Below are 15417 nucleotides of genomic sequence, written 5' to 3' on the forward strand. Positions count from 1 at the left end.
TAAGTATTGCAAGATTAAAGGGAAATGTGGAAACAAAGTAAGATGATGTGCATGGTGTGGAAACATGGAGCTAACTTAGATAAAGTGTAATGCGTACAGTGACCCATGGGACATGCATGTCGAGCATTTAAGGCTTAATTATCAAAAAAAATGCAGAACTTCAAAGATTTTAATAAGGTGAGGAGAAGAGATGAAATCAAAGCCAAAATCAACAATTGGTCATTAAATGACAAAACTAAAATTATTTGCACTTACAAGGGGAAAAAAATCACAACTTTAACTGGAATTTTTTTAAAGAAGGAAAAAAATCCCCTGAAACTTCATTTACTTCCATTGGTTATTAACTAGTTCTGAAGTCTCGTTAAGAAGATTAGCAGCACATGCCACCATTTATCATGCATCAAGTGGCATTACCAGAAATGACTTGACTTTTCATAGGAGGAACCTTCTTAGTAAGTGATTAAACAAGGAGTTGGTCTCTAATATAAGTTTGTAAAGGGGCTTCTTTGACAAGATCGGCATTTTAACTTTTACCTTTCTTCCATTTCTTCTATGTAAAAGGATAAGTCAGCCAAAGAAGCCGTCCTGTCATCAAGTACCCAACTGTTGTAAGAACCTTTTTCTCTCATCAAACTCACAGCTTTTCTCCAGAGTCTAACCCCACACCCTTTCATAAGAGTCACGCTTCCCTCCACCTACACATTACACTCCTGAAAGCGTGAACCTGCACACCCTCTTTTCCATCCAATTGCATCAGAGTTTATAACAGTGCTCTTCCTTCTAATTGTGAGAGAGAGAGAGAGAGAGAGAGAGAGAGAGATGGGGGTTGCTACTGTTACTGAATTGAAGCAGAGTGTTTCAGGGAAAAGAACATTTCGATCAAGTTTAAGCACCCGGCATGCCGTCGAATGGTAACACTATCTTCTTCTTCTGAACTTCTTCTGAAATTAATAGCCTTCCAAGTACTAAATATTGAGTTTTCTATTCATTTTCCCATAATTGAGTTGTTTGTTCTGGTATGTAATTTAGTTAGCATCCCAGGTGTAATTTGTTCCATGGACTTGTTTACATTGAGAAAGGCTGTTAGAGGGAATTTCTATTCCATGATCTCTTTATTCTTTCAGGGAAATAGTTCTCTCTTTTCTTTATTTTTCTTTTTTTAAAAAAGGTGACAGTCCTATCCATAAATTGTGTGATGAGATGTTTGTGTGTGTGTGTGTGTTTCTGTCTGTCTTAATGCAAATATTACGAATATTTATATTAAGATATGTATAACAGTGAGGAAACATTGCAGTCCCAGGTAAATAAATCAATATAAAAAAGTTCAACTGCTATCAGAGATTTATTAGAAATTACTATGTGATCTGATATCTCAGCCAACTAATATATTGTGTTTCATCTCCTAAGCCATCCGCCAAAGGGTTAAAAAGTACGAGTTGCATGCTACATCTCATGGAGTACATTCAGTGATTTGAATCTTCTAGCACTTCCAGATACTTATTAGAAGAGAGAGAGAGAGAGAGAGAGAGAGCAGAAAAAATGACACTAATTAGACAGATATTAATCAAAAGGAAGAAGCCAATCATTACCCGAGATTTCCCCCAAATTCAGGTGGAGTCCTATGGAACATCAGAAATCAACTGCCTTCACAAATTTTGTTGTTACAAACTCCACAAGCAACCTGCATTGATTTGCAGCATTGTTAGCATCCTACATACAGACAACAGTTCATAGCATAATGAAAATCTATAGAAGTAACAGATGGATGAGACATAAAGCAAAAGTTCGACAAGTTTTTATAGAAAGAAATGGTTAGACAAAACAATGAATTAGAGTGGATTTCCCTCCCTTGCCTTAAAAAAGACTGATGCTAAAATTTATAACTAATACAGCCATGCATCTTTTGGTCACTGAATTGATCGTCACCATATTACTTAACAAATGGGCTAGAAGAACTCTTGAATGTACTTTACTTTTTTACATACAAGATCTTGATGGAACTTTTTATTTATCAGAATCTAATGCAGATTTGGTTAGGATCATATGTCAAAAAATGGTTTTATTTGAGTCTTGCCTCTTCACATAACCAACTTCATCATCATAGCAAAATCAAGTTTGTCAACCATGCAGTTGTCAAATGATTCGTACTAATTATAATTTCATATATCTGTTCATCCACCTTACAGGCCCCTTTCAGATGTTTCTAGTGATCTCACAGTTGAAGTTGGAACGTCGAGCTTTGCTCTCCACAAGGTGAGAACAAATCATATTAATTCTTCTCTCTTCTAGCAAAAATCTTCTGCCTGATTTGTAGCTGTTCTTAAGATCCCACATAGCTTTAGTTATATCTCCAATTAAGCATCTTTTGTTACTACATATTCTACAAAGACCATTAATGAGCAATAATGTCCATGTTATCTTTTACCAGGGAAAGTAAAAGCTTTAGTTATATCATTCTTTTAATTGTTGGTGCTTTTACCTAGATCACATCCACACAATAAAGGCTACACTAGATAAGGGATTCTTTATAGATATAATATGAATTTTACTTATAATGTTCCCTGAGGCACTATCATTTCCTAAGTTCTTCAGAAATCATAATTCCATAATCCTTCTGTCTTTGGATTCAAGATATTCAGTTTTGATGCACTATTAAAGAAAAATAAAAAATAAAACTGCAGCTACTGCCAAATTTTAATGCTAAATTGTTAGTGTTGTTGAAAAATGCTTACCACAGTGGCCATTGTTCTCTACAGTTCCCTCTGGTCTCTCGTAGTGGAAAGATTCGAAAGCTTTTATCCGAAGCAAAAGATTCAAAGGTGACACGCATAAATCTCCAAGGCACTCCAGGTGGAGCAGAAGCATTTGAACTAGCGGCCAAATTCTGCTATGGTGTGAGCATAGAAATCACACTCTCAAATGTGGCCATGCTGCGATGCACAGCTCACTATCTGCAAATGACTGAAGAATTCACAGAAAAAAACTTGGAACTACGGACTGAAATCTACATAAAAGAAACAGTCATCCCAAACATTGCATACTCTATATCTGTTCTTCACCGTTGTGAGAACCTCCTTCCACTAGCAGAAGAGATTAATTTGGTCAACCGAATCATAACAGCGATTGCAACCAATGTCTGCAAAGAGCAGTTGACATCTGGCTTGTCCAAACTTGAGCATAACTTACCCCTTAAACCAATGACAGTAGAGGTAGAGCCCCCATCAGACTGGTGGGGAAAGGCTTTAGCAGTGCTAAACCTAGATTTCTTTCAAAGAGTCCTCTCTGCAATGAAATCAAAGGGTCTCAAACAGGACAGCATTAGCAGGATCTTGATCAATTATGCCCACAACTCTCTCCAAAACCTCTTGGTTAGAGACATTCAAACATCAAAGGGGAGCTTCTCAGATGCGGAAACACAGAAGAAACAAAAGGTCATTGTAGAAGCTATAGTCAGCCTACTTCCAGCCCAATCGAGAAGGTCCCCAGTGCCAATGGCATTTCTTTCAGGTCTTTTGAAGACTGCAATGATGGTCTCAGCATCAACCATCTGCAAAGCAGATTTGGAGAAAAGAATTGGTTGGCAGCTAGACCAAGCTATTCTTGAAGACATACTAATCCCAGCCAACTCTCACAATGGGCATCATTTGTTATATGACACAGATTCAGTATCAAGGATCTTTTCCATCTTTGTGAATTTGGATGAGGAAGAGGATGACGGGTCTCAGTTGAGGGAAGACAGGGATGGTTGCTATGAGTTTGACAGTCCAAGTTCTCCAAAACAAAGCTTGATACTCAAGGTATCAAAGCTTATGGATAGTTATCTTGCAGAAATTGCACTGGATTCTAACTTGACGCCATCAAAGTTTATTGCGCTGGCAGAGCTACTCCCAGATCATGCACGAGTAGTTAATGATGGTCTGTACAGAGCTGTTGATATCTTCCTAAAGGTAACATTCTTCGCATCAGTGAGTCATCTTATTCGCATAATAGCAAATCTGGAGTTTAGTTATTTGAATAAGCTTAACAATACTCAGTTTCCTTGAACAAGCCTGATAATGCTCAAACTCTTGTTGCCAACATGTATATAAGCTTAGTTTCTCTGATTTAATTTTTTCTGTTCAATTGTTAGCTTAATTTCATCAGAATATATCAGAACTGAATCCATCTACTGTTCTAACAACAAACACTTATTTTCTTAATCCCTATTGTTTTAATTCTACAAATCAAGTCTCGCAGACCATCATCTGTAATCAGAAATCCAAAGTCTTGAGCTTCCTAGAAATGCTTGATTTGATAATAGGGCTAATTACCTCCATTCCAAGGTCTCAGTTCTCATCACTTGTTGCACATATTCCATGTGCTTTTCTGGAATCCTTTTACCACTTAAATTTCATGAAATTTTTTTGATGCAATACAGGTGGGACAAGGATTGCAGGTTAAGGTTGCCACATTGGAAACCTATATCCAGATTAACCCTTACAAGAAACTAATTTGCATTAGTAAAGGACTCAACTGATGATAAGCTCTTGCCAAAACAAATAAAACAAGAATTGTTGGTTATGATTTTTCTTTATATGGTTTGACTGCTGCCCTGATAACCAGCAATGATCATATTGACGAATTTACAATTTTTGATTATGAACTAACTTTCAGGTTCATCCCAACATCAAGGAATCAGAACGCTACCGCCTATGCAAAACCATAGATTGCCAGAAGCTGTCTCAAGATGCATGCAGCCATGCAGCTCAAAATGAGCGGCTACCAGTGCAAATGGCAGTACAAGTTTTGTACTTTGAGCAGATCAGGCTTCGAAATGCTATGAATGGGAACCATGATCAGCTCTTCTTTGGTTTGGTACATGGTCAATATCCTCAAAGATCAGGTAGTGGAGTAGGGAGTGGGGCCATCTCCCCAAGGGATAATTATGCATCAGTGAGGAGAGAGAACAGGGAACTGAAGCTTGAGGTTGCAAGAATGAGGATGAGGCTGACTGATTTAGAGAAAGATCATGCCTCGATGAAACAGGAGCTTGTTCGGGCAAATCCTGCTAATAAATTACTCAGATCATTCACCAAAAAGCTAGGTAAGCTGAATGCACTGTTTCGGATGAAGGATGTCAAACCTATACGTGCAAAGGCTGCTTCAGATGCCCGGTTTCTGTTTCAGAAGAGGCGGCGCCACTCCATTTCTTGAGGCTGTGAGTGCATGGGTTTTCAGTGTCTAAATTTGTGGTTGTGTTGATTTCTATACAGTTGATGATAAATATTTGTTTTGCATGAAATTTCTATTCTGTTTCGCACTAACACTCTAGAAATGTAGTCAATTCTGTATTCAAAAGACTATGTTCCAGAAATAGTTAAAGGATTGGATCTATGTACAAAGTAAATATCATCTTGCTGCATCTGTCATGGTAATCCTATGTGATTTTTGGAAGAGTATCTAAAATGGAAACTTATTTGGAAAAACAGATCTAGTTTGCTGCAAATACGAAACATCCCTAAATCTGAAGAAGAAAATGCTAAATGATCAAAGATATTCATGAAATGGAGATCAATTTTTTCAGGGAAAAACATATGTAAAGAAATGGAATCATAGTAAAACACAGTAATTTTGGTTTAGTCATTGTAGAAGGGATCTGGCTATCATGAGATACAGAAGATGATAACCTCCTTTTTCTTTACCTACCAAAAATGCAGAATATAACCTCCTTTTTCTTTACCTCAAGTAATTCACCAACCCCACCTAATTCCAACAAAATTATTCCCTGATCAAAAGGGAATAATTTAGGAGTCCTTTTTTCTTCTTTTTGTTGTTTGGGGATGAACATGTCAAGGAGTTTGGAACTATAACAGTTGTTGCACCTCAGCTGATGGTTCACAATGGGCAGTCTCTTAACACATTGCAATCACATCAATGTAGACCCACTTTTCTAGCTGGAATTAGCAATGTACTGATTTATCCTACACGGCATGTCGCTGAAAAAAAACAAATGGAAAGAAAAACCTCCATGAAATCACCAAGTTTGAACTTTGAAGTTATATAAGGAGAGGAGAAGTACCAACAGAGATGAAAGTTGTGGTGACCAAGGCGAGGATGTTGGGAAGCATCCCAACTGGTAGAGGAACGGGGAAGGAAAAAGGTAGGGTAATCTGATAGGTTCCACCGAGACTTGAACTCGGGCTATCGGATTCAGAGTCCGATGTCCTAACCACTAGACCATGGAACCGCTTACAATGAAGTTGGCTTGAGAAATCCTACAATATAAATAAACCAATTCGAAAACTTAAGCGCTAGAGGAAGGGTTTGAACCTTCGACCTTGTGGTTAACAGCCACACGCTCTAACCAGCTGAGCTACTCCAGCAGCTGGCATGGGGGTTGCAAATTAAACTTATTCTAAAAGAAAGTTCAATAATAGACCAATTTAGGTAAAGCTAATCATGGCCAAGTTTAAATACAGAAAACATCAAGTTTTAAATATGCTCAATATGAAGCCCAATCAAAAATGAATATAGTTTAGGCTTAAGATCTGGCCCATGATCAAATCTATTTGTAAAGGTAGATGTGTTGGGGTTGTTGCAGCGCCATGATATTTTTTATTGCTTAGTCTATAATATTTATTGTAAATTAAATATATACAAGAATTTGTCTTACTTATGAGCTTTTTTTTTAGTAGAAATACTTATTAGGCTCTTTGATGTAATTTAATGCCACTCAACCTATAGCTCAAAATGCATACAACTAGAATTGCAAATGTATTGAGTTATATTAGATTAACTCACTAGTTTATACAGTGAGAGACAAGATTAGGGTGCTGATTTATCCAGAGAGTTAGGAGAGGGTTGAAGATGAGGTGGGAATTTTCACCATTAGATCATTGTCCTCAATGAATCCATGTTGTTGATCATCTATCATCACTATGCTGTTAATATTTTTGGATCTCATGAACCATTTTCATATTGGATCTACTTTATGGATGGCTTGATAGAAATTTTAAATATTTTTATTTTTGAATTTCAACATATGTGTTTATTTGAGATTGATTTAATAAACTTCAAAAAAAAAAAAGAGGAAGATAGTAATGCAAGAGCGGTTGGTGCTGTAGAAGGCGAGGTTGCTTCGGACACCAAAGAAAAATAGATGGTGACGCTAGGCGGCGCAGAGAGAAGAGAGATATGGTGCCGAGGATGGGACAATGGGATTAGTAGCAAGCTAGGTGGGGCACTTGAGAGGAGAGAGATAGTGGTGGCATGTTAAGGGTAGGGCAATCGGATTAGGAGGCAAAGTTCAGTAGAATTAGAGATGAAAGAGATTATGGCATAGAAAGTAAACCCCATAAGGTTAGGAGGTTAGTCGAGTGGAGCAACTATAGCTCATCACATGGACTTTTGGGTATGGGATAATTGGGACGTCATATAAAAGCCTCATACAATTCAAGTTGTAGTGCTTCTCTTTATCGTCTCTAAGTACATGAATTAGTCTATATTTGCAGCTGGAATTACATGCAATTCTACCTACAGGACTCCAAATAGCTCTTTAGTTGAGCACCCAATAGAAACTCCCACTACATTAAAAGAAAGCTATAGGGTAGTAACTAAGTGATTGCATTCGAAGAAGTAATTGATATATCATTAAGCCATCAAACTAGCTTTATCGACTATATGCTGCATGTAGACTCATTGGAATTCATCCATCAACTTAAAATAATTCTTTAAACAATTGAGAGATAATCAAACCTAGATTTTTCTTGCAATAAGCTAACCACCAAGTGATCACTTTTATATAATGTACCGATATCACTACCATTAGCACCTTCTTGATCACTTAGATCCATAACTTTTGACCACCATTAGCACCTTCTTGATCATCCAAGATCGTATATAGATAAATAGAGTATAGAAAGTATAAGCTTTAATTTGTATTGATTGATCCAGATGATAAAGGATGGTAATAGGGCAGGTATAGGTTAAGTATGCCATTTAGGGGTGGCAAAATATTTGTCAATTCAAATCCAACCTATTTATTAACCAAGTTAAAAAATTCAAATATGAATCTCACTTTTTTTTTTTGATAAAAGTTGGGACATCATGCCACCCAGGTTTATTAAATCAAAGTATGTACTGGAGTAGAAATACCAAAATAAACCTTTTAGCCATCCACAGAGGATCGAACGACTAAAATTCCAAGAGCTAGAAGAGGAGAGGGAAGTGTAGGGGAGAGATCGGTGAGTAATTCAGCCAATAGAAAAGAGAAAATACAGATGGAGAATTTATAGACCAACTTCAGCCAAGATCTAATGAAGGCTACCCTTCAGATTCCATTTGTTTGAAGAGAATCAACTTTCGAATGTAGAAACAAAGAAGCTAAATGTAGCAGTTGGAAGATACACCTCAAATCTAAAATTCTTCTATTTTGCACCTTCCAAATCATCTAACAAACCCAATGCCATGATGGTAAACGAAGCTTTGATTCCAAGCATTGAGGAGTTGGAAATTATCCTTCTTCTAGAGCTGCGAGATCTTTTTCTGATTAAATTGGAGATTAATTTTGCTCGTACCTGATGCCAAACTGTTGAAGCAAAATTGCATGAAACAAATAAATGATCAATAGATTCTTCTTGACTTGCCCATCAAGGGCAAGAGAAGGGTGCAAAAATGTGTCGCTTGCTTAGGTTTTCTAAAGTTGAAATCTTATTATGGAATAGCAACTAGTGGAAGATTTTGATTTTTAATGGAATAGGGAAAGCCCAAATCTTTCTTGCAAATGAAGAACAAATACCTCTATACGATAAGAAATTATAGCACTGTGCCATCATAAAAGGCTCATTAGTTGACCGTCTCCAAATTGCAATGCCTAATTCATACCCAAGAGAGAATGGCTGGGTAAGATTCATCAGTTGTGCAATTCTAATTTCTCCATTGGTGTTGATAATATTTCTGAAAATGGCTCTCCTGTTACCTAATGAAAAAAAGTTTGTAACCAAAATTTTTTGGTCAATTGAAAGAAGAGACAATCTGGAAAGCATTCTTTGAGAAGTTAAGTTGTTATCTATCGGTCTATTCAAAACGAAGTTACCTCGCCATTACCTACAAGATGGTTGCGACTTTCTCTAAAGAATCTTTGAGTTTTGAGGATGCTCTTCCAGATCGCTGAAGCTTGAGGAATGTTATTAGGTTCTTGATTGCTTGGGGGTCTACTACTATAGTATATATTAAGAACAAATTGATGATTTGGGCTGTTAGGCTCGTTGTAGAGGTGTCACCATCTCTTAAGAAGTAAGCAAATATTGAACATCTTGAGGTTGATGATTCCAAGACCTTCTAGAGCTTTTGGTCAATATACTTTATCCCCGCTTACTAAGCAATAAGCATCCAAGCACTTTCTATCTCCTCTCCATAAAAACTCTCTTTTGATTGATCCTATGAATTACTTGATGAGGTAGTAGGAAATATGACATCCAATAGATGGGGATGGAACTTAGGATAGTGTTGATCAATATGAGTCTGCCAACTAGTAAAAGGTGCTTTCCTTTTCAGCTTTGCAAATTTTTCTCAATTTTGTCTATTAAAAATGCCCAGTCTCCTACATTTGGCTTGGATTATTGGAGTGAAAAATCCAGATATTGGATAGGTAAAGTAGATGTTCCACAGTCTAATATCTTTGTGAAGCTATGACAAGTTTTATCAGAAATGCCAACGACTGTAATGAGCTCTTCTCAAAGTTGATCTTTGAACCTAAAGCGAGCTTGAATGAGTACAAAATGGACTTAACATTGGAGATAAATGTCTTGGAAGCTCTCAGAAGAATAAAGATATCATCTGCATGCTAAATGCAGCAGTGATACATTCCAAATGTTTGAGGCAAACTGATACCCTCAATTATCCAATTGTCAGCAGCTAATTTTAAAATGTTTTATAGAATATCTATCACTAATAGAAAAAGTAATAGTCACAGAGGATCGCCTTGCTTGAGTCCTTTACGCTCTTTGATCCAATTTGTCTATTTACCATTAATAATCAGAGCTAGCTTGGTGGTTTTGAGCAAGCTGCTAACCCAAAAATAGTAAATGGGGCCAAAACCTCTCTCTAAGCAAAGTTAACAGAAAGTTCCAATTAACATTATCAAATGCCATCTTGAAATCTAGTTTGAGGAGGAGACCCTTGTGTTTTGATTTTTTTTTTTTTCAATCGGCCATTACCTCGGTGGTCAAAGTGAAGCTGTCCAAGATTTGCCTAAAATGAATGAATGCTGATTGATTGTTTGAAACAAGTGCCCCAATGACTCTTGATAGCCTCTTGGCCAAAGCTTTTGAGAAGATTTTTAGAATCTCATTCATCAAGCTTATCAGTCTAAAGTCTTTTATGCTTGTACTGCATTTTTTCTTAGGGACAAGGATAATGTTTGCATAATTAAGTCTATCGATGTCAGTAGAGCCCTCATGTATTGCAGCAAAGAATTGTCTTCTTTGAACATGAACCAGAATCTTTTGGAGAATAAGGATGAGAACCCGTCAGGCCCTGTTGATTTGTTCAAGGCCATACTGAAAACCACTTCTTTAATCTCCTCCTCTAAGAATGGCTTCTCCTAAAAACTTAGATCAACACCATGATCTTCCGAGAAGAATGCTTTCCAATTTATTGAACACTATTGTTCAACAAAATTTTCGATCAGAATAGATGGAGAAGAATCTCGCTTGTTTATTAAACTAGTAAACTGAACCGGCCCTTATAACTTATTTTGCTAAAAAAATCGAATAAGATTAAATGGGTTAAATAAGTTAAGTAAATTTTTAATAGATTAAATATATTTAAATAAATTAAACAAGTTAATCGGGTCAGGTTAAATAAGATAAAAATAGGATAAGCATATTTTAAATAGGTTAAATACTTTTTAAATAGATTAAATGAATCAAATCATGATCCAATCCAATTGTTAAATAGATCAAAATAGGTTAAACATATTAAAGATCTAAAACAAAATTTAGCCTATTTAATAAAGGAGTCTAAATGATTGATCTATTTATGATCCAAACCTATTTATATTAAAATTAAACTTAAAGTGGATTGTTTGTTGGTCGAATTGATAGGTTAAGATATAAATTACTATACCTAAAGTCATTATATGCATGCGAGGAATCATGTATCTGTACCTATGCCATAGTTACCTCAGGATGAAGCGGGGCGGGGTTGAGTTAGAGTGAGTTGGGATGGGTCGAGGCAAATAAAACTGCAAAATTAATTTTTTTACATATAAATTAAATAAATAAAAAATATAAATCAATTCTTAATATTTTACATGACATTGGATAAAATAAAAGTCAAAGATATGGAATGTAATAAATTAAATTTTTTTATAATAAAAAAAACAACAAATAGATATATTACTCTTTAGAAAGGTAGATATTTCTTAAATTAAGAAAAACAATCGTCTAAAAAAAATGAATAACTTAGTCTTTCACATGACAAATTTTTCTCATAACAGATTATGGTACTTTTTTATCATTATCAGCATAATCATAAAAAATAGTTTGACTTTTGCTACCTTATGGTATATAAGAAAAAGGAAGAAAAATAAACTCCCTGAATTAATAATGTAAAGAATATAATCCGGATCTAAAGCACATAGTGAGGACTGAGGAGGGACCACTTAGTGAAAAAGGCTTATCATAATCCGGTCAGGTTGGAGGCAGTTATTATCAATATCCACACCTGCTCCAGATCCACTACGGATTTTAGAATAAAAACCATCCTTGCCACTAACTCTAAATGGGTGACACAAAATTCTTTTTATTAGGACCGGATCAAGTCAGATTGGATGCCTAATGGGATGGAGTAAATTGCCACCACTGATGCAAATGATTTCTTCACTTAATTTCTGACCTTAATAAACGAATGAGCAGGCAGAATCTATTGTTAGGCACAAGCCCTTCACTGGCTTCTCTATAATCGAACAAATATTCTTTGAGCCATAACCTAGGTCATTCTTTCTGTTTAATCAACAAATATAAGCCCCTTCAATTGTAATTTTGTTTCTCTTCTTCCAAAAATTCAAAGGAAGCGAGCGAAGACAGACATAGCCGGATATACCTGTCGGCAGCCTTCCCAAAAGCCATAGTCTTACCAGCCTCTATTAACATCGAGCTCGTTTTTATTTCTCGCACAACTCGAAAATGTGTTTAAGCTGGAGTCATTTCCTAGCTGCTTACCCACCAGAGGCTGAGACGTTCATTAACAGCGCAGATCGTCATCTCTAGAATTTCCGAAAATTATTACGAGGATTAACACAAGCAGTTGATCTTACCCGATCATCTGCTCCGTACTATTAGAAAAACACAGAATAATTGCGCAATTCCCAATCGTCTGCACTGAGAACAAAAATACTACCAATAGATGGCATGCATCGGGCATAGGATCCATCACTGATAACATGTGTTGGGATATACCGATCGATCCTCCCATGCCGACTGACTATCGGGTCCGTCTGACCAGCGTCCGACTCCACCGACCGACGACTGCCGACGTCGCCCGACCGAACCTATGTCGGCCGGGCCGACTCTCTCTCCCCCCGACTAGCCGGACTGGGGAACCCAATATCCGACTCTTGCAAGGCGCCCGACTGACCGTCGGAGGGTCCCTGGGTGTCCGTCCGACTGACCATCGGAGGGTCCCTGGGGGTTCGCCCGACATCCCTCAACTAGGCACCGACATACAATCAGTCGGCTCCTTCAAACGTCGTACGACTGCTGGAGACTATCGATCCTGACAACGGCATGCGGCACAGCCGCCTTGGGGCATTATCCCACCTAAGGCATGGGTCAACCCTAGCGATTTGACAGCCCCACAGTGATTTGACAACCTCACGGTGACTCGACAGTCCTCGATGATTTGACAATTCTTTCATTGTCTGCACCATTAATGACGGTGCCATGCCGCGCTCTACTATAAATCGGGGAAGGCAACAGTGTTGAGCAGATTTTTTCGGAACCCTTGAACTCTTCCTCTCTAGCTCTCGCTCTCACCCTCTCTCGTTGAGCCCCTTGATTCTTTTCTACTGTTGCCTAGTCTCCTCTCTGACTTGACCGTCGGAGGGCCCCGCCGGAGTCACCTCCGTCAGTGCGAACTTCTTTTGCAGGCGCTCGTTCCCGACGACCAAGCGATGAGGGGATTGACCGCAACAGGTTTGGCGCGCTAGGAAGGGGGGTAGGACAGCACCAGGGATTACAACCCCCACGGAACTCGAAACATCTGTCGAGATGACAAGAACAAGAGCTCAGCGGTCGAGGGTCATCGGATCGGCGAGGCGCTCTTCCCGCGGGAAGAGGCCTCTCCTCCACCCTCCATGGCGGAACCTAGCTCCCCGCATCCCGCGATGATCACGGAGGCACAGATCGCGGCGATCGTGCGGCAGATGACCGTGTTGACGGACGTGGTCAAGGGCCTTCAACAACAACCGATCCGGTTGCCACCCTCGCCGGCGGGGCAACCGGCGGTACACCCGATGCCCTCCAGGAGTAGCCACCGGTGCCCGCATCGGTCTCCGTCACCTCCTCGGGAGTACCTATCACAGCGCTCCCACCGAGAGGAGGAGAGGCGGCCACGGCATGATGCCCGTCAGTCCCGACGACCGTCTCCTTCCCAGCTGGAGCGAGCAAGGAAGGAGAAGCGACCGCGAACACCGTTCGCCTCCCTCTCGGATTCATCAGGAGACTCCACCCCTGGGGTCTCTCAGCACCGACGGTTCGACGACTACGAATGCAGGTTCAAAGAAATCGACCGTCGGCTTGCCCAGCTGCAGGTGGATGGACAGAAGTCCTCGAACGACATTGACTTCCAGACCGTCCAACCTCTCTCCCCACTCATCCTCGACGAATCGATCCCCAATCGGTTCAAAATGCCACATGTGGAGCCTTATGATGGCTCCACCGACCCAGTCGACCACTTGGAGAGCTACAAGGCTCTCATGACGATCCAAGGGGCGACCGATGCTCTTCTTTGCATCGGCTTCCCCGCCACGCTCCGCAGAGCTGCCAGAGCCTGTACTCTGGTCTTCGATCAGGAAGCATCCACTCCTTTGGGCAGCTCGAGCACTCTTTCGTAGCCCACTTCAGCACCAGCCGGAAGCCACCGCGAACCTCGGACAGCCTTTTCTCCCTCAAACAGGGAGAAAATGAGACGCTCCGACACTTCGTGGCGCGATTTAACGCGGCCACGCTTGAGGTCCGGGACCTCAATGAAGACATGGCCATCTCGGCCATGAAGCAGGGGTTGAGGGCATCCCGATTCACATACTCCTTGGACAAGATCCTCCTCCGGACGTATGCCAAATTGCTGGAGCGCACATACAAGTACATGCGTGCGGACGAAGGAGCTTCCGACCGACGTCTGACTGAATCCAAGGGCCCGAAGGAGAAGTGAAGGAAGGGTCGGGCCCCTGTCGAGCCTAGCAGGCCCCCGACCGACAGTCGGGTCTCACCCCCGCGACGGAACCAGAGGTCGCCCCGACGATGGAGTCCGAGACCGACGCGCCCCAGGTATGACTCCTGTACTCTTCTCTCTGCTCCTCGTGCGTAGATTTTGATGGAGATCGAAGGGGAAGAATATCTGCGACGGCCTCCGTCTCTAAAGGCAAAGGGCCTCGACCGACGAAAGTACTGTCGATTTCATCGGGGCCACGGCCACAACACTGAGCAGTGCATCCAACTCAAGGATGAGATCGAGGCCCTCATACGCCGGGGATATCTCGACAAATTTTGGAGGAACCCACCGACCCGATCCGTCACCGACCGACGACCCCAGCCGACTGAAGAAGCAACGACTAACCAACCTACGACCGGGGTCATCAATATGATCTCCAAACGACTGGACCCAGGAACGTTTGCTGGAGGGGAGTCGACGAAGAAGCTGCGCCCAGATGGCGAAATTACTTTTACAGATGAAGATATTCGGGGTATACAAACTCCCCATGACGACGCTGTTGTTGTCTCGACAACAATAGTAAATTATGATGTAAAAAAATCTTTGTAGATAATGGAAGTTCAACGAACATTTTGTTTTACTCGACTTTCTCCCGGATGCGGCTGTCATCCGATCGGCTCAAGAGAGTCTCTACACCCCTGATAGGCTTTGCTGGAGATGCTGTCATGGTGGAAGGGGAAGTTACTTTGCCCGTAACGGCTGGAACCGAACTCCGACAGAGCACAGTCCACTTGACCTTTGCGGTCGTCCAAGTGCCTTCGGCCTACAATGCCATACTTGGAAGGCCCGGACTAAACGCCCTCAAGGCGATAGTTTCGACGTATCATCTCCTGATTCGGTTTCCGACCACAAACGGAGTCGGAGAGATGCGCAGGGATCAGCAGCTCGCCCGGCGATGCTTTCAGATCTCTACTCAAAGCGACGAATCAAAGAGCTCCCTGACGG

The 15417-nt window shown here is 40.4% G+C and overlaps 1 protein-coding gene, 1 long non-coding RNA gene and 2 other non-coding genes across 5 annotated transcripts; 1 reads left to right on the forward strand and 3 right to left on the reverse strand.

The window, feature by feature from the left end:
* The first annotated feature begins 298 nt into the window (after window positions 1-298).
* LOC105045302 (BTB/POZ domain-containing protein At1g03010) lies at window positions 299-5417 on the forward strand. Of its 2 annotated transcripts, none has more exons than XM_073257825.1 (4): window positions 299-911; window positions 2187-2257; window positions 2689-3947; window positions 4654-5417. In XM_073257825.1, exons 1-4 carry the CDS (start codon window positions 820-822, stop codon window positions 5191-5193), a joined length of 1962 nt encoding a protein of 653 aa, XP_073113926.1. In that variant the 5' UTR covers window positions 299-819; the 3' UTR covers window positions 5194-5417. The 2 variants fall into 2 exon arrangements, with proteins under 2 accessions (XP_073113926.1, XP_019706078.2); XM_019850519.3 differs by having other exon boundaries at window positions 305-911; window positions 2187-2253; window positions 2757-3947; window positions 4654-5411.
* LOC140858138 (uncharacterized) lies at window positions 1316-3182 on the reverse strand. The gene is made up of 3 exons (XR_012141482.1): window positions 3042-3182; window positions 2733-2951; window positions 1316-1681 (listed from the first exon to the last, which is right to left on the reverse strand). It is a non-coding gene; the product is annotated as an uncharacterized lncRNA (long non-coding RNA).
* Window positions 5418-6154: 737 nt separating the features above from the next.
* TRNAQ-CUG (transfer RNA glutamine (anticodon CUG)) lies at window positions 6155-6226 on the reverse strand. Its single transcript has one exon. It is a non-coding gene; the product is annotated as a tRNA-Gln (tRNA).
* Window positions 6227-6288: 62 nt separating this feature from the next.
* TRNAN-GUU (transfer RNA asparagine (anticodon GUU)) lies at window positions 6289-6362 on the reverse strand. Its single transcript has one exon. It is a non-coding gene; the product is annotated as a tRNA-Asn (tRNA).
* Window positions 6363-15417: the final 9055 nt, after the last annotated feature.

Source organism: Elaeis guineensis, chromosome 5 (assembly GCF_000442705.2).
Source record: "Elaeis guineensis isolate ETL-2024a chromosome 5, EG11, whole genome shotgun sequence".
Taxonomy (NCBI): Eukaryota; Viridiplantae; Streptophyta; class Magnoliopsida; order Arecales; family Arecaceae; genus Elaeis; species Elaeis guineensis.